This window comes from Lepus europaeus, chromosome 2, assembly GCF_033115175.1.
Source record: "Lepus europaeus isolate LE1 chromosome 2, mLepTim1.pri, whole genome shotgun sequence".
NCBI lineage: Eukaryota > Metazoa > Chordata > Mammalia > Lagomorpha > Leporidae > Lepus > Lepus europaeus.
In genome coordinates, this window is record NC_084828.1 from 165979250 (window position 1) to 166002374 (window position 23125).

The 23125-nt window shown below is 40.0% G+C and overlaps 1 protein-coding gene across 18 annotated transcripts in view; it reads left to right on the forward strand.

Annotated features, from left to right (window-relative positions):
* RBMS3 (RNA binding motif single stranded interacting protein 3) overlaps positions 1–23125 on the forward strand; it is a 1606934-nt gene that overhangs the window by 955887 nt on the left and 627922 nt on the right. For 14 of the 18 annotated variants that reach the window (XM_062215492.1, XM_062215511.1, XM_062215613.1 and 11 more), the window contains one exon: positions 13531–13703. In XM_062215492.1, coding sequence (XP_062071476.1) covers positions 13531–13703 — 173 coding nt within the window. The remainder of the gene's footprint in view (positions 1–13530; positions 13704–23125) is intronic. The other 4 variants (XM_062215548.1, XM_062215557.1, XM_062215604.1 and 1 more) reach the window with 1 other exon arrangement.

Sequence of the window (23125 nt, forward strand, 5' to 3'; positions counted from 1 at the left end):
TAAATGCTCTGGCTAATGCCCACCCAAAGAAAGATGTCTTTTAATTCATAATCTTCAGAACTTCAATCTGACAGCCATCAGAGGACTTTTTACTGTGCATCCTAAGATTTTCTATTTTTTTTTTTTAATTTTTTGACAGGCAGAGTTAGTGAGAGAGAAAGAGAGAGACAGAGAGAAAGGTCTTCCTTTTGCCATTGGTTCACCCCGCCAAGTGGCCGCTATGGCCTGTGTGTTGTGGCCGGTGTGCTGCGCTGATCCGAAGCCAGGAACCAGGTACTTCTTCCTGGTCTTCCATACGGGTGCAGGGCCCAAGGACCTGGGCCATCCTCCACTGCTATCCCGGGCCACAGCAGAGAGCTGGACTGGAAAAGGAGCGACCGGGACAGAATCCGGTGCCCCAACTGGGACTAGAACCCAGAGTACTGGCGCTGCAGGCAGAGGATTAGCCTAGTGAGCCACGGCCCCAGCTACATCCTAAGATTCTCCACCAAGAAAATCAGGATTTCCTAGATCAGTGGACTGACCTACGTACTTGTTATTCAAAAGACATCATTGTTCATCATAACAAAGGTATTATTAAAATGTTTTAGGATTTATGTCAGAATAAGTACAAACATATCTCAAATACTTCCTATTCTCCAGGTTTTATTCTCAGTCTTTATACACAGTCACTAATGTGAAATGGTTAATGATCTTCAGAGGTAGTTACTATTCCCATTTTGACTGAAGAGGAGATGGAGGCAAAGGATGCTGGGTAATGTTTCCAGCAGTTAGACGTATATTAAGTGAGAAATCAGGATCTGAGCCCGGGCAGTGAGTTTTATGCAGGTACTAGGGGACTTCCAAAATCCCATGGAAAAATGGAATTATAAGATGTATTTATTTTTGGGCAGAAGAATTTTCACATGTATGCACATTTTTTTATAATATACATTTTCCATAAAATTTTTGAAGAACCCCGTCATATACTTAGTCGCTATACAATAACAGTAACACTAATTCCTTGAGAAATTCTCTAAGGGACAAGCATATTAACTTAAATCATACTGGAAAAGGGAGACTTAGGATTATGAGAAATAGAAGCTGCATATGTAAATATCTAATAACTTTCTGATTATAAAATTATAGCAAGTTTGCTAACAATATAAAATGCCTGCTATTAATTTTATCAGGAGCATTAATTTATTATCATAGTTACCATCTCATGGTCCAAAAGATAATAAATGTTGAATATGTATTTATAGAAAATTATCTGTGCAGGCGCTTCTTCCAGTTTTTATAATGAAGCAATTACTTTGGTTGTATTAATTGCTGTCACATTTTTGATCTGTGCTCTAACATTGTCTTCGTGAGGAAATTATTATGCTTTATAGTTCACATTTCTTGGATTTAGGTCTTTAAAAGCTTAGGTTTTGTTCACATTTAATTTTGCTACATCAATAAAATATGAAAGAATTGGCTAATAAAACAACAAAACTGTTTTATGTCATGGAATATAGGTTATTGTTTATGAATTTGCTGCATCGCCCTAGTAGTTGCTGTGAGAGAGCACTTGGCTGTTTTTAAAGAAAGAAGTTTGGTAAAATACTGTGTTATGTGGAGCGTGTGCATGTAGAGGCCCACTTTGGGGATGTACAGGCCCAGCAGATGACGTGACATTGAAAATGGAGGAGGCTTGTCTGTCACAGAGAGAAACGTTTATTTTATACCAACAGGTAGTCTTAATTGCTCTCTTTTCCTGGTAGTTAGCAATTTTATAAGAGGTACTTTGGGTATTGGTTAAAGCAAACTACATACATGTCCTTCTTTTTTACATATTATCTTTTTCCCCCTAGAAATCCCTTAGTGATACCCACTTTCAACTTGGGGAGGGATCAGTTGAAAGAAGAGATTTTATATACCAAAATCCAGTCCTAATCCCTCCCTGAGAGAAGGGGGGACTTGAATATAGCTCTTGTTGGATAGCACGCAAACAAAGAAAGCACCAGGATGAAGAGCAGCATAGCAATGACTGTTATTAGCAGCACAGTTAGACATTGTCTATGAGGAATCTAGTGTAGGGAACAATACTCCGGAGCTGTATGAATGATCTGTGTCAGCGTTGTCTGACAGGACTTTCTGCAATGATGGGAATGTTGTGCATATGCCAGCGGGATGCAGCAGTCGGTACCCACTTAGGTATTTGAGCATGTGATACGTAACTAGTTTTAATTAAACTTATTGAAATCTAAATAGCTTCATTGACTAGAGGCTATCTTGTTGGACTGCTCATATGTAGAGTTAAATCTATAATTGGAGTGAACACTGGCTAGTTTCAGGTTCTGGACATGTTGTTGAGTATCTGAATACCTTTGGAGAATAATTGGGCTTCCCAGAGTCATCTTCAACATGGCGATAATAACAGTACTTACCTGCAACAGGTCTGAGATCAAGGAATATATCAATGAACATAAAATTCTCAGAACCATTTATGCCGTATCTTATGTGCTCCATAAACATTATTGAATGCTACTCTTATTATTTTATAATCTTCTTAAAACATTAATGTTGTTAAAAATAAAAATAGATGGAAGTAAAATAGGTCTAAATTAATAGAAGATAAATGTTGTGAATAAAATAGAATTTTAGTTTATCCTAGAAGGATGTGTGGGACTAAGATAATTAGAAAGAGTGGTGAGGTTATCATATTACCCTGATTTGCTACAGAGGGTCTCAGTTTATTCCTTGTATCCTGGTTTCATCATTAACTTCTCTCTCTTTTCTTCTTGAATACATATTAGTTTGTAAGGTAAATCCGAGAGTCACTCTAGGATCCAGTTTAGGAGTACAGATCTAGCATTGCAAGTAGAGTGGAAAAGTCAAAATAAAGTTTCCAGCAGGTGTGACTGTGGTGTGGTATGGATGGAGAGTAAGTAGTGCTATGTACATGGAAAAGAAGTGTATGGATTTGAGACACATTATGGAATTGGAATGAAAACCTGCATAAAGAAATTAAATTTGTACATGTTACTTTTGCTTTTTTTTTTTTTTTTGACAGGCAGAGTTTAGACAGTGAGAGAGAGAGACAAAGAGAGAGTTATAGACAGAGACAGAGAGAAAGGTCTTCCTTCCATTGGTTCACTCCCCAATGGCCGCTACGGCCGGCACTGTGCCAATCCGAAGCCAGGAGCCAGGTGCTTCCTCCCGGTCTCCCATATGGGTGCAGGGACCCAAGCACATGGGCCATCCTCCACTGCCCTCCCGGGCCACAGCAGAGAGCTGGACTGGAAGAAGAGCAACCAGGACAGAATCCGGCGCCCCAACCGGGACTAGAACCTGGTGTGCCGGTGCCACAGGTAGAGCATTAGCCAAGTGAGCCACGACTCTGGCCGTTAATTTTGCTTTTATTACATTTCTCTTGGGTCAGTATAGGTTCACTTTCAGAAAAGTGAAATTTTCCTTTAACTAAACATATTTCCTGTGACAAAAGAAGTCTTACACTGTTTGGTGTTCTGGTTGTCTCTCCATCATTGATAGTCATTTTTATTATGCATGGTTGAGAACAAAATTCAGTATTTCTATCCCTCATTAGCTACTCAAAACCAAATAAGATATATGATTGGTTAGTGTGAAAATTTCTCAGTTGAGTGGGAAAATGACTCATTGTATCTGGAACCATGCTTTCATGAATGAAGGAGGAAACTCTGAAAGTTTAGTTTATCTAATTGCAATGAAGTATTAACATATCTAATGGTGATACTTTTTAAGTCACAATAGTCAGACTTCATTCTATGTAGGAGGGCACATATAATAAAGCTGGGGAAATTAATTTTTGAAAATATTACTCATAAAGATCTCTGCGAGTGAGATCCCAGCGGAAAGAACGGGGCCATCAAAGAAGGAGGTACCTTTCTCTGAAGGGAGGAGAGAACTTCCACTTTGACTATGACCCTATCGGAATAAGATCAAACTCGGCGAACCCTAAAGGCTTCCATAGCCTTGGCAACTCATGACTAGAGCCTATGGAGATTACTGACGCCATAAACAAGAGTGTTAAATTGTTAAATCAACAACAGGAGTCACTGTGTACTTACGTCTCATGTGGGATCTGTCCTTAATGTGTTGTCCAATGTGAAGTGATGCTATAACTAGTCTGAAGCAGTATTTTTACACCTTGTGTTTCTGTGTGGGTGCAAACTGATGAAAGCTTTACTCAGTATATACAGAATCGATCTTCTGTATATAAAGATAATTGAAAATGAAAAAAAAAACAGTGTTAAATTGGAAGTTGCATAGAAAATTAATCAATTCTTAAAAAAATATTATGTAGGATCTCTGTCCTTAATGTGCTGTACATTGTAATTTAATGCTGTAACTAGTACTGCAACAGTATTTTTCACTTGGTGTTGCTATGTAAGGGCAAACTGTTGAAATCTTTACTTTATATATACTAAACTGATCTTCTGTATATAAAGAGAATTGAAAATGAATCTTGATGTGAATGGAAGGGGAGAGGGAGCGGGAAAGGGGAGGGTTGCGGGTGGGAGGGAAGTTATGGGGGGGCATTGTAATGCATAAGCTGTACTTTGGAAATTTATATTCATTAAATAAAAGTTTAAAAAAATAAAGAAAATATTACTCATAATAGTAGTAGTTGTAGGGAAAGAGTGCTGAACTATAAAACAATCTCCAAAAAAAATAGGAAAGAGTGAAAAATAAGGGTTATGGGGAAATGCTGAATTAAAATGATAGGCAGACCTCTGATACCAGATTAGGACTAAGCATAATCATCGTATGCTTTGACCAATTGCCTCTTTCTGTCTGTCTGTCCCAGAGACCGCCATGGGCAGTTGCTGATGACTTGTTCTGGGACTTCACTCCTTTCCCAGTGAGTCTAGATCATTTGGGTTGATTTTTTAACCCAAAAGAAGCCTCTTATTTAAGGAATACAAATTTCATAATTGCAATTTTAGGAATATAGTGATTATTCCCACCATACCTGCCCTCCCACTCCCACTCCTATCCCTCCACCTCCTCACTCGCCCATTTCCAGTCCCATTCTCCATTAAGATTCATTTTCAATTAACTTTGTACACGGAAGACCAACTCTAAACCAAGTAATGATTTCAACAATTTGCACTGAATTTTGAGACATTACTTCCAGGATCAGGGCAGATGTTGCATTCAGGGATCATGATCACTTTTAGCGTTTCTGGAGAATGCTCTCATTCTAGCAATTATTGTTCCTACAGTAGCTAGCATTTCAGTCTTCACCTGGGTGTGAAGACTTTCACAAGATTCATCCTTCCACCAGGACTCCATCATAATTTATAGTGGGGGCATTTTGCTTGGGTTATTTCCATAGGGTGGCTCCAATGTCTGTACACTCACTAATACTATAAGCCCTTCAGTGTTTGAAGTATGCTAATTTTTATTTATTTTTCCTTGAAGAGATCAAGAATTGGCTAGATTAAAAGAGGGATTGGGTGATGACCAGATGTCATTGGCATTTAGAGAACTGGCAATCCTGATAAAAGTCTATCACATCCCTTATAGCAGACACTCTTCTCTAGCTTGTAAATGTGGTAATGAAATTTCTTTATAGGTGCTTGAATTTAACAATAGCTAGTTTACTTTTGCTTGGAAGCATCATGAATTTTCAAATATCATTTAATGTCTAAACCTCTGAATGGAATTCAATGACTTTAAATTAAGCCTATTTGTAAATAGCACAGAGTTACATGTGATTAGGCAATCCGACAAAGTATTTGAAAACTAATATTTAGAGTAAAAGTGAATTGCATCCTCACAGAATTCTAATAATGTCTCAGTTTGATTTGTAAATACCTTGAAAGCAATTAACCATTCCATCCACAATGATTGGTTTATCACTGCTGCTTAGTTACTGCACTTTGGTTCTTGATGAAAATGGTAAACTGTAGATTCTAATGACATAATTTCATTTCAAGCATAGCAGCTCCCAAGCTTAAAAATTAGCTCTTAAATCATACCCTTCAAGATATATTACTCCACATAGTACTGAGAGAGCAATGCTCATTTTAAGGATTTGGACGATGATGATGATGATGGTGATGGTGATGGTGATGGTGATGGTGGTGGTGGTGGTAAAACAAACAAAAATACTAAGTGTTGACTTGGTACCAGGCACTATGCTAAATACTTGTGATTTATATGTTCGTGTTACAACAGTGCTATGAAGGGATGTTATTGCAGTCCCTCTTTCACTCATGAAAGAATTTACATGGCTCGTTAATGGCAAAGCTACATTCACATGGGGCATTCCGGGACTCTCAGTACCATGTTACTGCTGTGACAGCAGCTTCTACCTGGGCCAACTGACAGAAGGTGTTTGAACGGCTGCATTTTATGAGAAGTTTTGTCCTTTATTACTCAGAAAACGCCATGTAGGGAAGGCTTTCACCAAACTCGATTATAAAAAGCGTAATGGAAACAATCGTTTTCTATAGTCATATTCTAGATAATGGAGAGGCAATTGCCTAGCATAAAATTACAAAGCCATAATGTATGTGGTTCACGGGACTGTGGCTAAAATTGCCTGGCTTGTCTTTGATATTAATTTAGCTGCATTTGTTGTTGCTTGCATGAGCAGTGTTCATAGTCACCTTCATTTGATGCTATTATGGACACACCAGTGCCTGCCATAGTTCTTGCTGTGTGTACTCTCTCATGTTGTGTTCACACTGGCAGAAGCAAGGTTATATGAAAATTACACTGTCTAGGAGAATCCAATAGCCTGCAGCAGCATTATCCACCGAGCAATGGATCGCATGTGTACGTGCAGGCTAAATAATGTATGATTTAAGACAGGAATGTGGTTTGTATTCATCTTTGGATAGTAAAAGAGTTGGCATGTCAGTCCCATGGGAGACTTTATCCAGAGCTTTACCCTTGAGTGGATAAAAGAGTACAAATTCTGTTGCACTGAAGATGAATAAAAACAAATCGGGGAGACCATCAGCAGAACAGACTGCTGCGTGATGGAGTCCAAGGCGACTCCAAAAACCACCAGACCAACTGCCTCAGGACCCTGCCAGCAGCCAGATGCCTGCAATAGAACTGACTGCATTTTGGCATCAGGGCTCTGTGATTCCCAGCCAAGGGGAACTGCATGCAAAAACTATTGAAATTCTCTTTGTAAAAGAATTATGTGCCAATGAGAAAGAGAAGTATGTTTCAGACCAGACTGCTGCAGATAGCATGGGATCTACTGACACTGAGGTTACAGAGGGTGACAGTGCAGAGGGCAAATGCCGTATGAACCTAGGGGTAAGAAGCTGAATTTTGGTTTGGGCAACGGGGTTTTTTGATGAAATGGTTTTTAGGCCATTGGCTTTGTGTCATTATTCCATTAAAGCTACTGCATTGACCTTTCAAGGACAGGGGTAGAATCTGTTTAAAGTAGTGATTCTCAACTGGAGGTAATGTCCTTCCCCTTCCACCTCCCAGGAAACATGTGGCAATATCTGAAGATATTTTTTGTTGTCACAACTTGTAGGGAGGCAAGTGTAACTGAGTAGGAATAGCAAGGTAGGAGGGATGTTGTTACATTTTCTACAATGCATAGGACAGCTCCCTATAACAAGGAATCAATGACTTAAAATGTGGGGCTCTCTGGTTTAAGATTATCAAGTTAGTGCACATGTATCACAACCCTGCCTGCAGACCCATAGACTGAAGTGCTGTAAAAGAGGACTTGGTTTATTTTTTTATTTTATTTATTTGTAAAAGATTTTTGTGTTTACTTGAGAAGCATAGTTACAGGCATAGAGAGGGAGAACAGAGAAAGAGGTCCTCCACCTACTACTCCCCGAATGATTGCAACAGCCAGAGCTGAGCTGATCAGACACCAGGAGCCAGGAGCTTCCTCGGTTCCCTAGGCAGATGCTGGAGCCCAAGCACTTGGGCCATCTTCCACTGCTTTTCCAGGCCATCAGCAGGGGAATGGATCTGAAGTGGTGTAGCTGGGATTCAAACTGGCGCCCATATGGGATGCCGGCACTGCAGGCTGATGTTTAACCTACTACACAACAGCATTGGCCCCAAGGACTTGGTTAACTGATTGGCTTTTACCCCCTTGAAGTCTACGGAACACCTATCAGTGGTACCAAATGCATCCTCTTAAAACAAACAAGCCAATGAAGGGGATGACTCATAACCCTCTCTAATCTTTCTGCAAAATACGTAGAGACCAGAGATGTAGCTAATTCCCCTTAAACCTACACACTCAGCCCACACGGTTTACAAGAATGGAGGAGTACCCAGTTGATTCAGTTTTCAGACTTGAGAAATGAGGCACATTAACAAAGCACACTGAATGAATCAGCTGTTTAGGATGATCTACAAGCCAGTTCATTTTCCTATTATTAAATAACAAACCGTGAATCTTGACAAATGAACCCACTTGTTTGACATTATTTGAAAAACTCATAGCATGCTTGATTCTAATGGTGGTTTCCCCATTGAAATTAAATTTTAAGATCTTCATTGAAATTCTGACAGAGGGAGAGGGCTTGTTAACCTTTGCTCTGCTGTTTGTCTTCTCCTCCTGTCTATATGTGAATGTGCAGAGCCTCAGCTAGGGTCTCATCCTCCAGTGCTGACTTCAAAGAAGTGTTCGTGTTTATCGGTGCCCACATCATGCACACTTGAAGTTCTGTAGTGTCGTGGAGGCCTGCTGGGCTTCTGGGGTCCTAAGTTGAAATTTAGGCTGCAGCCCTGTAACACAAGAAGGCCATTTCCCCTTCTAGTTTGCCTCAGTTCCCTCATTTGCAAAGTGAGAGGAGTATCTTTCCTCTCATCAGGCTGTGGGTAAACATCACTTACATGATGCTTAGCAGGTGGACAACAAATGACATGAAGATCAGCATGGCTATCTTAAGAATATTTCTTCCAAAACGGAGGTCAGGTTGTTTTGCTTAAAGAAGACATTGGTTCTGCTGCTCTGATGGAGTGTCTGGGTGGTAGGGGTGCCGGTCCAGGTTTCATAATCGCTGACATGCGCTTGCAGCGATACCACGATGAATAAACATCTGGGAAAAATCTGTGTACTTGCCAAATGTATGCAGCTTCAAGAGAAGTCCTCTCTCTCCCTCCTTCAATCAGAGTGCCATCCAGAGCTCTCTTCTGAAAATCTGCCATTCCTACAGTTTCTACCCACGCTGACACTGCAAATCCACCACAACCCCTTGCCCTGTGACAGCATGGTGCTCTCGTGTTCTGTAACCCCTGATTCTAAGTCCTCCCTATCCCTAAATAAGATTTATAGAGTGTGACTTTGAGCAATACAGCAAAGTCTGTTTTATCTGAAGGGAAATACATATTTTTACTACCATTTTAAAATCTTTTGCTCAGTGCCTCAAAATGATTTAGAAGCTTATCAATGATAAAATTCCAAATCCATCTAAAGACACAGAACTGAGAAGGGAAGCGGAACCATTTCAATCAGGAAAGTGGCTGCTGTGACCCTCCAACCCCTAGAGAATATTGATGCCCCATCTCAAAGATGCTGTGGTGTGGTCATCTGTCTTTGGCAGCCAGACCATACTCAATCGCTTTTGCTTTTCACAAATTAATTCATTGAGAGCTGCACATTTGTCAGGCATTCCGGGAACCTTCTGCCAACATTTTGTTGATTAAAGGATTTATATTTTAAAAGTGGGTGGAGAGGAAGGAATTTATAATTCTCAAAACCAAAGAATGATTTACAGCGCTGACTGCTACCTAAATCAGTCAGCGCGTCATAGATAAATGAAATACGAAAGATTATACAGAGTCCCCACGCAGGCTGTTAAAATCTGTGGATTGACTGGTTCTATACATTCGGCAGGATTTCTTGAATTTACAAACAACAATATGACCAGAAAAAAAAAACACCTTTTGTTGTTTACTTTTTCCTAAGAGCTTTTGAAATACGCCATTTCTTCACTCATGTGGTACCCCCACTCCTATTTGTAAAGTACAGGTCTCTTTTCCAGGTATGCAAGTACACTAATTTCATTCCAGCTCTCCTAGGTTTTGGACTGATTTTTCCCCCAATGATATTTGGGGGCCATTGGACAGCACATTCATTGTTTCTTGCAATTTACTAAGTGGAGCTCCAGTATGGGAAGATCCCTAGGGTAAACAGAGAATTTGGTAAACACAGACTGATGGCCCTATAGCTGGTGGCTTATTATTTGATGGTCAAGGGCTCCCTCTGAACTGGTGCATCTGAACCGTGGTACGTAAAGCTGGAGACATTTCTTCCAGCTCCCTAGTGGCTTTAAAGACTGTGCAGTGGGAAAAAGAGCTTTAAACAAAGTCTCATTTTAAAAGAAGCTGGAGCACAGAATGGAATTCAAAGAATTCGGAGAGAGGGGAGGTGAAAGTGGTAGCAAACAGCTTCAGAGAGGCCTTGAGAATTTTAGGAGAATGAAACACATAGGAGAGGTAAAAGAAAAATCTCTCCTGCACCTTTTGAGACAGAGAGATCAGGGAGACCAGGAAGCCCCTTGAGCAACTGTATACTGAGCACCTACTGTGTGCAGCCCTTGTAAAAGCATTAAAGCTCCAGTGTTGAGTGTGTCCAAGGACAGAAACAGAGTACTTTAGGTCAGGAAGTGAGTCATACTTTTTCCTGCCAGGAAAGAAACTTGAGCTTTATGTAGATATTAAATTCCAAAAAAAGGCACTGAATATCTGCCATTTAATTCACATATTGGCAAAAGAAAATGTTCTTCTGTGTAATGCATTTTAAAATTCTACATTAAAACATGTTGATACTACATTAAGTGATATTAAAGAAGTGATTGAGAAAGTTGTTTATTTCAAAAGTGGGAGTTGCAGGCTCTGGAATTTGCTCCTCTCCTATCTGTTCTCCCATTTCCCCATTCCTTAATTCTTGGTCAGCTTGTGTATCCGTTTGATAGTTCAGTGTTATTTTCTCCAACCTCAGACTCGTTCACTGACTCAAAGGCTCAAACAGAGAAGCAGGAGGGAAAGGAGACCAGAGGGGAACTTGCAGCCTTGTCCCTAAGACATGCTACTGACGCTGACCTGGGGAGCAAGGGGAATCCAGCAGCAAGGGTGATTCCAGAAGCTGCCGGGGATGGTGCTGGCTGACTCTCATTAGGGAGCATAGAAAGCCAACCCTGAGGTTTTGAGCATGGAGGCTACAAGAATGACAGGGTCCTGAGAGCAATAGGATTATTGGAAAGTGTGAGTGGTGTGGGGAATGGAGAGATAAGAGAAAGGATGTAATGAGTTGTGCTTTGATGTACAGAATCTGAGAAGCAGCCTTTTACACTAGGTGGAAATATGGACTGGTGCTAATCTGAAATCCTGAGGGTGTAAAATAAATGAGAACAGCATAAAATGATACCAAGTTCCTGCTGAAACTTGGTTTCCACTCTGTACAGGCTAAGTGCTGTGTTTCGTTTTCATGTCCGTGATACAGCACCAATTTTTATTAGGTACCTACTGTATATCGGGCAAGAGGCTAGGAGCTATTCATATAATGGGTGATACATTCCCTGCCTCAGGGAACATGGAGATTAATGTTAGAGATAGCATTAAATAAGCAAGCCATAAACACATTAGCTAAAGACCAGCTGTGCTGAAAATGATGGAGGGAAACAACAGTGCTGTGGGGAGGCGCTTGATTTGAAATCAGAAGGATAGGTAGAGCCAACCACGTAGGTTTGTGCTGAGAGTGGTAAAGGTGAAGGTTGGTAGTGCAACTGAGTCTGATACTAGGGGTAAAGAATCACATGAGATTTTCAGGATTTGCTGCTAGTTCTGGGGATCTCAGTTCAGTGGAAGTCCCTAGAGGTTGTGGTGCAAGAACTGCAGCTTTCTGTCATCAAGGCTGCGATCACTTTCTTTCCGGGATGTTTCTTCATTTCCCTGGACCCAGCAGAACTATCAGTTTGGGCTGCAGCACCCATTCTTAAAAGGACAAGTTTGTACTATTTACATTTTGATTTTTCTTTTAGGTTTTTATTTTAGAATGAGGCTATAGAGGCACAAAGATGATTGATTCTTTGTTTTCTGCTGTCAAGTTATTCCTTAGCTTTGTTTCTGTGTAGTTTGACCTCATCTGAACAAACACTTTCTTGCTATTGTTCCCAAAACTTGCTGTTTGATAATTACACACCTTCCAACCTTGATAAAACAGCTAATGAGTCTTCAGGTTAGAAAACAGCCAAAAGTCTCCCTACAGGAATCTGGATGAATATGCTCTTTGTGTCTTTGGATAACATTCTAGATTGCAATTGGGAAGCAGAATTGTGATTGTTAGAGAGTAATACCATTGCAACATGGATATAAACCACAAATATGAGCAATTTTGTTATTCTTGCTAGTATTTATTGGGCACTTACAAATTTCTGAGAACTTTTGTCTTTGCATTGATCATCGAGTTTTTTTTTTTTTTAAAGACTATGCTTTATGTGAGTACTGTTATCCTCTTCACATTAATGAGAGAGCTATTTCAGCGAGGTTAAGGCTCCTTCTACGGATCACATTGCCAATGAAAGACATAGACGGGACTCAACTCATAGAGTAACTTGAGAACTTTTCAAGCTTTGCTTGTATTTAAAAAAGTAGGAAATGTAATGAATAAATATATTTATTAATCAGGTAAAATTATGAACTACACATTTTAGCACTTTCATTTGGCCATGACTTAATGTGGCTTATTACAACAGTGCTTCTCTGGTGGTGCAGAGACTGTTATCACCACCAGTGGGCATTTCGCAATGTGTGCAGATGTTTTGTTCATCACACCTGGAGGCCATGTGCCACTAGAATCTGGTGGGTAAAGGCCAAGTGTACTGCTAACCATGGTATCGTGAACAAAATTATTCTGCCCAGAAAGTCTGTGGTGCTTAGGTTGAGACTCTGGATCGGAGTAATTCCAAGTGTGTCTCGAAAGCAAGGAGAGAATGGTGACTCCACTTACAAACAAGGGGCAGTGAGCATTTTGAGAATGGGGGAAAGAGCAGCAATGGATTTGTTCATGCAATCACTTATTTGTTCATAGATTCAGTATCTACAGAAGAATTTCTACACATCAGGAATTTGTTGGCCAGTCATGTTGACAAAAACAACAGGGGGGAATTTCTCTGGACAGAAGGAGGGAATGAAGGAGTACAAGCAAACCAAAGATGCTAGACGAGGAGAGAGAAACATAGGGCAGAACCTTGGTGACAAGAGGGAAACGTTTTATTTATAAAGGAGGTAGATAGCACACTACTTGACAGTTCTAAGAAGACTTGGTGTGGTCAGGAGCAAATTTAAAAGCCTATGGCTGCAGCCAAGGGCACCTGCCATCTTCTTATCCCATTTATGGGTGACATGCCGATCCAAACACAGGGCTCATGGGGCAGCACCCAGTGGGGCTGTAAAAATGCATGTGCATATGTGGGGTGGAGAGGATGAGAAACTTGCACTGCTTCCAAGTTGTGCTGTTGGGCTGTGAACATGGATGCTGGCTCTTGTTTTTCCAGTAACAACTCTTTCTATTTCCAGCAGTCCTATGCACCAGCTCCCCACCCCATGGCTCCTCCCAGCCCCAGCACAAACAGTAGCAGCAACAACAGCAGCAACACCAGCAGCGGGGAACAGTTGAGTAAAACCAACCTGTACATTCGAGGCCTTCCACCAGGCACCACTGACCAGGACCTGATCAAGCTGTGCCAACCGTAAGTGTGCTTCTGTTCTCTGAGCTATTTTTCACTCCCCTACTGCTCTGGAGTCATGATTTGGTATTGCACCCAGGGTACCCCATGTTTTAGTGAGGGAAAATCTTCAGCATAAATAGGACTTAAATTTGAGATTGCATTTCAGCCTATTTCAGGGAGTGGAATTTGTGTAAGACTTGATTGGAGCTGGAGGTTCAAGATCTTGAGAGATGTACAAGGACCTGTTGGCTGATTCACATGTATTGACCGGAAAGATGAGGAGTTACGTTCTCAGACAATGGGACTGATGGAGTCAGGCATGAGTCTCATGAAAGAAGCTGACAAGTGTTACTGATGGGAATCTCAACAACGCAAAGAGATAGACTTCGAGATGTTTATGTTTGTGTTCCAAAGCTAAGGTCATTGCTTAACAAACACATGTACAGCCAGGACAAAGTGACTACAGAATAACATGCTTAATCTACTCTCCTTGAAACATCTCCCAAGCATAGGGAAGCTATCCTATACCAAGACCAGGAACTTTTATATTTGCTAAGAAGAGTAGAAATCATTTAATCTCCTTCCAAATAATTTTTATTACTCTATTGTCTACCAAGACTTAGGCTATTAGCCCTTTTATTTATGTGCAAATATATCAAATGTATTTGAGTGTGTCCTCCAAATAAAATTAATAAAGAATAATGAATTAAGGAACATGGACCTGAATTTTCAGATTGCTCTCTAAATATTTATAAAGTAACATTAGTACAGATATTTGTCTTTTGATTGTGTCTTACTTCAGCATTTTTTAATTTGGAGAAACTATTACTCAATTGTTCTTTTTCTCTTTTGCAATGCTTTTACAAGAAGGTTGAGAGGATATTTATTTTGTAAATTTTCCAATCTCTAAGATATTAGAAAAGGAAATCAAAGCAGACAGTATTTATTTGCCTTTGTTCTGGATTTTTAGATTGGGTGTACATATCAAAACAATAGAAAGTGGCAGATAAAGCAAAATACAAATACATAACTATGTAACCAATTGACAGTAAGTGGATTAAGGTGGGGGCACCCTGTTGTTATTGTATGCCTTGGTTTTTAAAAAAGGGAAGACAGAACCTTGGAGGTAAATATTTATTTAAAAGAGGTTGTTTGGGAATGGGCATTTCTGCTATTGGTTAGGACATCAGCATACCATGTTTGAGTACCTGGGTTTAATTCTTGGATCTGGCTCCTGACTTCAGTTTCCTGCCAGTGCTTACCATGGGAGGTAGCAAAAATGAGTCATGTAATTGAATCCTGCCACTTTGGAGACCTGGATTGAAAGTTCCATTCTCCTGGTTAAGGTCAAACCCAGGTCCTAGTTGTTGGGGAGTGAACCAGCTATTGGGAACACTCTCTGTGTGTGTATCTCTCTCTCTCTCTCTTTCTGCTTCTCAAAAATAATAATAATAATTTTTTTTTAAAAATATGTGTTAGATTGGGCTCTACAAAATGTTGAGATTAAAAGTTGGAAAATAAATAACGGAAGCTTTTTCTTCTTGTTATAAAAATATAAACTGTTTTGAAAAGTGTGTCTTTTTTCCCCAAAGAAACCTTTTATTTAATGAGTACAAATATCTTAAGTACAACTTGAGGAATATAATGAGTCTTCCCACCACACCTGCCCTGCCACCACCACTCCTACCCCACCTCCTCCTCCCTCTCCCATTCCCAGTCCCATTCTCCATTAAGAAAAAACAAAACAAAACAAAAACCTGTTCCTCGAAAGTCAAGGCAAGAGCTGTTTGAGTCATTGCTTCTCAAACTGTCAATATCACTTCTACAGATTTCCTTTTAGGTGCTCTATTAGTTATCACAGATCAGGGAGAACATATGGTATTTGTCCCTTTGGGACTTAGTTATTTCACTAAGTATGATGTTTTTCCAGATTCATCCATTTTGTTGCAAGTGACTGGATTTTATTTATTTATTTTTTTTTACTGCTGTGTGGTATTCCGTAGAGTACATATCCCATAATTTCTTTATCCAGTCTTCAGTTGACAGGCATTTAGGTTGATCCCATGTCTTAGTTATTGTGAATTGTGCTGCAATAAAAATAGGGGTACAGATAACTTTTATTTGCTGATTTCATTTCCTTTGGGTAAATTTTCAGGAGTGGGATGGCTGGGTCATATGGTAGGTAGGTCTATATTAAGATTTCTGAGGCCGGCGCCGTGGCTTAACAGGCTAATCCTCCACCCCTTGCGGCGCCGGCACACCAGGTTCTAGTCCTGGTTGGGGTGCCGGATTCTATCCTGGTTGCCCCTCTTCCAGGCCAGCTCTCTGCTGTGGCCCGGGAAGGCAGTGGAGGATGGCCCAAGTTTGGGCCCTGTACCTGCACGGGAGATCAGGAGAAGCACCTGGCTCCTGGCTTCGGATCAGCAGGATGCGCTGGCCGCAGCAGCCATTGGAGGGTGAACCAATGGCAAAAAGGAAGACCTTTCTCTCTGTCTCTCTCTCACTATCCACTCTGCCTGTAAAAAAAAAAAAAAAAAAAAAAAAAAGATTTCTGAGGTATCTCCAAACTGACTCCCATAGTAGTTTTACAGTTTAGATTCCCACCAACAGTGATTAGGGTGCCTTTTCCCCACATCCTCACCAGCATTTGTTGTTTGTTTATTTCTGTATGAAAGCCATTCTAACTGGGGTGAGGTAGAACCTCATTGTGGTTTTGATTTGCATTTCCCTGATGGCTATGATCCTGAACATTTTTTCATGTGTTTGTTGGCTATTAAGATTTCCTCTTTGGAAAAATGTTTGTTTAAGTCCTTTACCCATTTCTTCTATGGGTTGTTCTGTTGTGTAGTTTCCTGATCTTTTTATATATTCTGGTCGTTAATCCTTTATCAGTTGCATTGTTTGCAAATAATTTCTCTCATTCTGTCTGTTGCCTCTTCACTTTTCTGAGTGTTTCTTTTGTAGTACAAAAGCTTCTCAATATGATATAATCCCATTTGTTGATTTGGCTTTGATTCTCTATGCCTCTGGTATCTTTTCCAAGAAGTCTGCCTGTGCCAATGTCTTGCAGGTTTTCCCCAATGTTCTCTAATAATTTGATTGAATCAGATCATATATTTAGGTCTTTTTTAAATTTTTTTTTTATTTTTTTAATTTTGACAGGCAGAGTGGACAGTGAGAGAAAGACAGAGAGAAAGGTCTTCCTTTGCCATTGGTTCACCCTCCAATGGCCGCCGCGGTAGGTGCGCTGCGGCCGGCGCACCGCGCTGATCCGATGGCAGGAGCCAGGTGCTTCTCCTGGTCTCCCATGGGGTGCAGGGCCCAAGCACTTGGGCCATCCTCCACTGCACTCCTGGGCCACAGCAGAGAACTGGCCTTGAAGAGGGGCAACCAGGACAGGATCGGTGCCCCGACCGGGACTAGAACCCGGTGTGCTGGCGCCGCAAGGCGGAGGATTAGCCTAGTGAGCCGCGGCGCTGGCATATTTAGGTCTTTAATCCATTTTGAATGGATTTTTATATAAGGTGCAAGGTAGGGGTACTGCTTCATACTTCTGTGTGTGGAAATCCAGTTTTCCCAAAACCATTTATTGAAGAGACTTTCCTTGGTCCAATGATTGATTTAGCTCTTTTCTCAACTATAAGTTGGTTGTAAATGCTTGGGGATTGATTTCTGGCATTTCTATTCTGTTCCACTGGTCTATCCATCAGTTTTTCTAACAGCACCAGGCTATTTTGATTGTAACTGCCTTGTAATATGTCTTGAAATCTTGGTATCGTGGTGCTGCCAGCTTTGTTTTTGTTGTATAAGAGTGTTTTAGCTATTTGAGGTGTCCTGTGTTTCTATATGAATTTCAGGATCATTTTTTTTTCTAGATCTGAGAAGACTATCTTTGGTATTTTGATTAGTATTACATTGATACCTGTGAATAATCTGTGAATTGCTTTTGGAAGAATGGATGTTTGGATAATATTGAGTCTTCCAATCCATGAACATGGAAATTTTTTTTCATTTTTTTGTATCTTCTTCTATTTCTTTTTTTTAATGTTTTGTAATTCTCATCATAGACATCTTTGACATCTTGGTTAAATTTATTCCAAGGTATTTGATTTTTTTTTTGTAGCTATTGTGAATGAGATTGATCTTAGAAGTTCTTTCTTGGTCATAGCATTATCTGTGTATACAAAGGCTATTGACTTTTATATGTTGGTTATATATACTGCTACTTTACCAAACTCTTCAATGAGTTTTAATAGTCTCTAGGTGGAGTCTTCTGGATCCCCTAAATATAGAATCATGTCATCTGCAAATAGGGATAGTTTGACTTCTTCCTTCCCAATATGTATCCCTTTGATTTATTTTTCTTGTCTAGTGGCTCTGGCTTAAACTTCCAGGACTATATTGAATAGTATTGGTGAGGGTGGATATCCTTGTCTGGTTCTGGATCTCAGTGGGAATGCTTCCAACTTTTCCAAATTCAGTAGGATGCTGGCTGTGGGTTTGCCATTAATCGCTTTGATTGTGTTGAGGAATATTCCTGCTGTACCCAATTTACTTAGAGTTTTTATCATGAAAGGGTGTTGTATTTTATCAAGTGCTTTCTCTGCATCTATTGAGATAATTATTTGTTTTTTTTTTTGTTATTCAGTTTGTTAATGTGATGTATCACATTAATTTATTTGCAAATGGTGGACCATCCATGCATACTTGGATAAATCCCACTTGGTCCAGGTGAATGGTCTTTCTGATGTATTATTGAATTCTGTTGGCCAGAATTTTGTTGAGGATTTTTGCATCTATGTTCATAAGGGAAATTGGTCTGTAGTTCTCTTTTTCTGCTGCATCTTTTCTGAGTTTATGAGTTAAGGTGATGCTGGGTTCATAGAAAGAATTTGGGAGGATTCCCTCCCTCTCAATTGTTTTGAATAATTTGAGAAGAAGAGGAGTTAGTTTTCCTTTAAATGTCTGTTAGAATTCAGCAATGAAGCCATCTGTGCCTGGGCTTTTCTTTGTTGGGAGGGTCTTTATTATTGATTCCATTTCCATCTTGGTAATGGGTCTGCTTAGGTTTTCTACATCTTCTTGGCTCAATTTAGGGAGGTTGTATGTGTCCAGGAATCTATCTATTTCTTCTAGGTTTCCCAGTTTGTTGGTATACAGCTCTTTGTGGTAATTTCTTATGATTCTTTTTATTTCCGTGGTGTCTGTTGTTACATTTCCTTTTTCAACTCGAATTTTCTTGATTTGGGTCTTCTCCCTCCTTTCTTTTTCTTTTTCTTTTTCTTTTTTTTTTTTTTTTGTTCATTTTTTCAAAAAAACAGCTCTTTGTTTTGCTGATCTTTTGTATTTTTTTGTTTGTTTTTGGTTTCAATTTTGTTCATTGATTTCTTCCCTAATTTTAATTATTTCTTTTCTCCTACTAGTTTTGGGTTTAGTTTGTTCTTCTTTTTCTAGGTCCTTGAGATGCATTGATAGCTCATTTATTTGGTGCCTTTCCAATTTCTTGATGTAGGCACAAATTGCTGTAAACTTTCCTCTTAACACTGCCTTTGCTGTATCCCATACATTTTAATATGTTGCATTGCCATCTTCATTTGTCTCCAGAAAGTTTTTGATTTCCCCTATAATCCAATGTTCATTCAGGAGCATGTTGTTCAGTCTCCAAGTGTTTGCATATGTTCCAGATATTCCTAAGTTTTCCAGGTTCATTGCGTTGTGGTCCAAGAAGATGCATGGTATGCATTTGATTTTCTTGCATTTGCTGAGACTTCCTTTATGACCTGACACGTAGTCAATCACAGAGAAGGTTTTATGCACTGGTGAGAAGAATGTATATTCTGCAACTGTAGGATGGAAAGCTCTATAGACATCTGTAAGATCCATTTGATCTATAGTGTCAATTAACCTTGATGTTTCCTCACTTATTTTCTGTCTACTTGATTTGTCCATTGCTGAAAGTGTGGTATTGAAATTTCCCATTACTATTGTATTTGAGTCTATGTCTCCATTTATATCTCTAATATTTCTTTTATTTTTTTAAAAAATTATTTTATTTATTTGAAAGATACAGTTACAGAGAGAGGTAGAGACAGAGAGAGGTCTTCCATCTGCTAGTTCACTCCCCAGATGGCCTTAATGGCCAGAGTTGTGCCAATCTGAGGCTAGGAGCCAGGAGCTTCTTCCGGCTCTCTCATGTGGGCGCAGGGACCCAAGGACTTGGGCCATCTTCTACTGCTTTCCCTGGCCATAGCAGAGAGCTGGATGGAAAGATGAGCAACTGAGACTAGAACCAACGCCCACATGGGATGCTGGTGCTTCAGGCCAGGGCCTTAACCCACTGCGCCACAGCGCTGCCCCCCTATTTTTTTAATTAATTAATTTATTTGAACATCAGAGTTACACACAGAGAGAAGGAGAAGTAGAGAGAGAGAGAAAGAGAGGTCCTCCATCTGCTGGTTCACTCCCCAATTGGCCACAACAGCCAGAGCTGCACCAATCAAAAGCCAGGAGCCAAGACATTCTTCTGGGTCTTCCCATGCAGACACAGGGGCCCAAGGACTTGGGCCAACTTCTATTGCTTTCCGAAGCCATAGCAGAGAACTGGATCAGAAGTGAAGCAGCTGGGTCTCGAACTGGTGCCCACATGGTACGCCATCATTGCAGGTGGTGGCTTTACTTGCTATGTCACAGCACCAGCCCCAACATTTCTTTTAGAAAGACAGGCGCCTTGTATTTAGGTGTATATATGTTTATAATAGTTACATCTTCCTGTTGAATTGATCCCTTTATCATTACATAGTGTCCTTCTTTGTCTCTTTTAACTGTTTTGGTGTTAAATTCTATTTTGTCTGATATTAGGATGGCTACACCAGCTCTTTTTTTGGTTTCTGTTAGTATGGAATAACTTTTTCCATCATTTCTTTTTAAGTCTGTATGCATCTTTGTTATTGAGATGTGTTTCTTGTAGGCAGCATAGATGGGTTTTGTTTTTTAATCCATTCAGCCAATCTCTCTCTTTTAACTGGAGAGTTGTGGCCATTTACACTCAAGGTGACTATTGATAGGTAACAACTTTGCCCTGCCATTTTTCCATAAATATTCCTTTTTTTTTTTTGCTTTGGGTTTCTGTTGTACTTTTACTGAGAGCTTTCCTTCTTTTACCTTCTTCCATAGTGGTAATCATGTTTCTGTGTTTCTGTGTGCAGCACATCCTTAAACATCTTCTGCAGGACTAGATGAGTGGTGATGAATTCTTTCAGTTTTTGTTTGTCATCTAACGTTTTTATTTCACCTTCATTCATAAATGAGAACTTTGCTGGGTATAGTGTTTTGGGTTGACAGTTTTTTTTTTTTCTCTTAAGTCTTGTACTATATCTCACCCTTCTCTCCTAGCCTGAAGGGTTTCTGATGAGAAGTCCATTGTGAGTCTAATTGGAGATCCTTTGGGAGTAATCTGGCATTTGTCTTGTGCACATTTTAGAATTTTGTCTTTATATTTTACTGTGGTGAGTCTGATTACAATGTGTTGTGGTGAAGATCTTTTCTGGTTATGTCCCTTTGGAGTCCTATGTGCTTCCTGTACTTGGATGTCCCTTTCTTTCTCCAAATTAGGGAAATTCTCTGTTCGTATTTCACTAAAAAGGCCTTCTAATCATTTCTCTCTGTCCATGCCTTCAAGATCTCCTAGAACCTGTATGTTGGGTTGTTTGATAGTGTCCTGTAGATTCCCAACAGTGTTTTTTTAGTTTACTAATTTCTTCTTGTTGTGTTTGGTCTGTGTAATTTCCTGTGCTTTGTCTTCTAAGTCAGATATTCTTTCTTCTGCTTCACTGATTCTGTTGTTAAGCCTTTCCACTGTATTTTTTATTTATTCTATTGAATTCTTAATTTCTAGGATTTCATTTTGATTTCTCTTTAAGATCTCAATTTCGTGGGAGAAAATTTTTTTAATGTCATATGTGGATTTCATTAGTTTGTGAATTTGTTTCTGATTATTTCTAAGTAATCCTATGATCAATGTTTTGAATTATAATCTCATTTCTTCAGTCTCATCATCTTCATAATCTAATATTGAAGTATTGTGTTCTTTTGGGGGTGTTATGTTGTCTTCCTTTTTCTTGTTTCTTGAATTGGTGCATTTGTTATTCAGCATATTTGTTTGTTTCTTCTTTGTTTTTTAGCTATGGTGGCTTTTTTCTTTGGACTATGTCTGAGTGGATTAGTGCAACATCTGCTTTCAGGGAATACCTAGAGGCATGTGGTGGCTGTGGCCAGGGAGTTCTGTTCAGTTCTCCAATGTGGAGGGTGTATCTGAGGTGGCACACCCAGGCTTGCCATGATCATTTTTTTTAATCAGAGGGGTGGTTTCTTCTTATTTGTTGGCATAGACTCAGCTAGGCTCCTCTCCTCCAGAGAGACCAGTGCCTGGGCAGTAGCCCCAGTGAGTATATTATTCATCTGCTCTGCCACAAGGACCACACAAAGGTTCTATGCAATCCTCAGTGTAAGCTCAGATTCCCCAGTAATGTCCCTCGCCAGGTAACCAGGGAGCCCTGATCATGTGGAGCCTCCCACAGTGACTGCCCAAAGTCCCAGCCACCCCCTGAGCTCTCCCACGCAGCCTCAATGTTTTCACAGTCCTGGCACACAAGCCTCCCTAAGACACAAGCACCCAGCCCCTGTCTGTTCTCCCCACCAGACTCAGAAGTCTCTGGCTGTTTGCTGGGTGTGGACACAAGCTGGCGTAGCTGTTACATACGCCCAAAAATGCACCCACTCTCTGTCAGCTTGTTATAGGACACCTTTGCAAGATGGTTGGGGAGAGAGAAAATGTACCCTTTTTTTACTCCTCTAGTTTGGCAGATACACTGTCTCTCATGAAGCTCCAAGCTGGATTCCAACTAGGCTCTTCCTGCAGCTTTTTTGCCTATGGCTTGGGCTGCTGCAGTCTGGTCTCACCTCGCTCTCCAATGCTGTTGCAGAGTCTCTTGGCTGCTGGGCTCCTATGTTGTGCACGTCCTCACCTTCCATGTAGATCCACTGTATTCCTCCAATTTGTGTAGAATCTCCTCTGCTGTTTTCTCCCTAACTCTTCCCTTGAAAGGTATATCGTTGAAAATGTGAAATTGTAGGCTTTTTAACAGAAAGCTCAGATGAAGTTTCTCCCTTAATGGATCCTGACATAAAAAAGAATAGCTATTACCTTTGAATGGTGTTTGAACTGATTCATTTAAGAAATATTGGAGAGTATTGAGGAAAGATTCTTTCTTTTTCTTGTACCATTCACAGTGTTTGTTAGAACACAGATTTCAGGGCCCAGGAGATTATGAGTCACTAGGTCTGGGATGAAGCCCACAAATCAGCATTTAAAAAATTATGTTCTTTGATGTCTTTTATTTATTTTCATCTTATCTGCAAAGCAGAGAGACGTACAGACTGAAGCA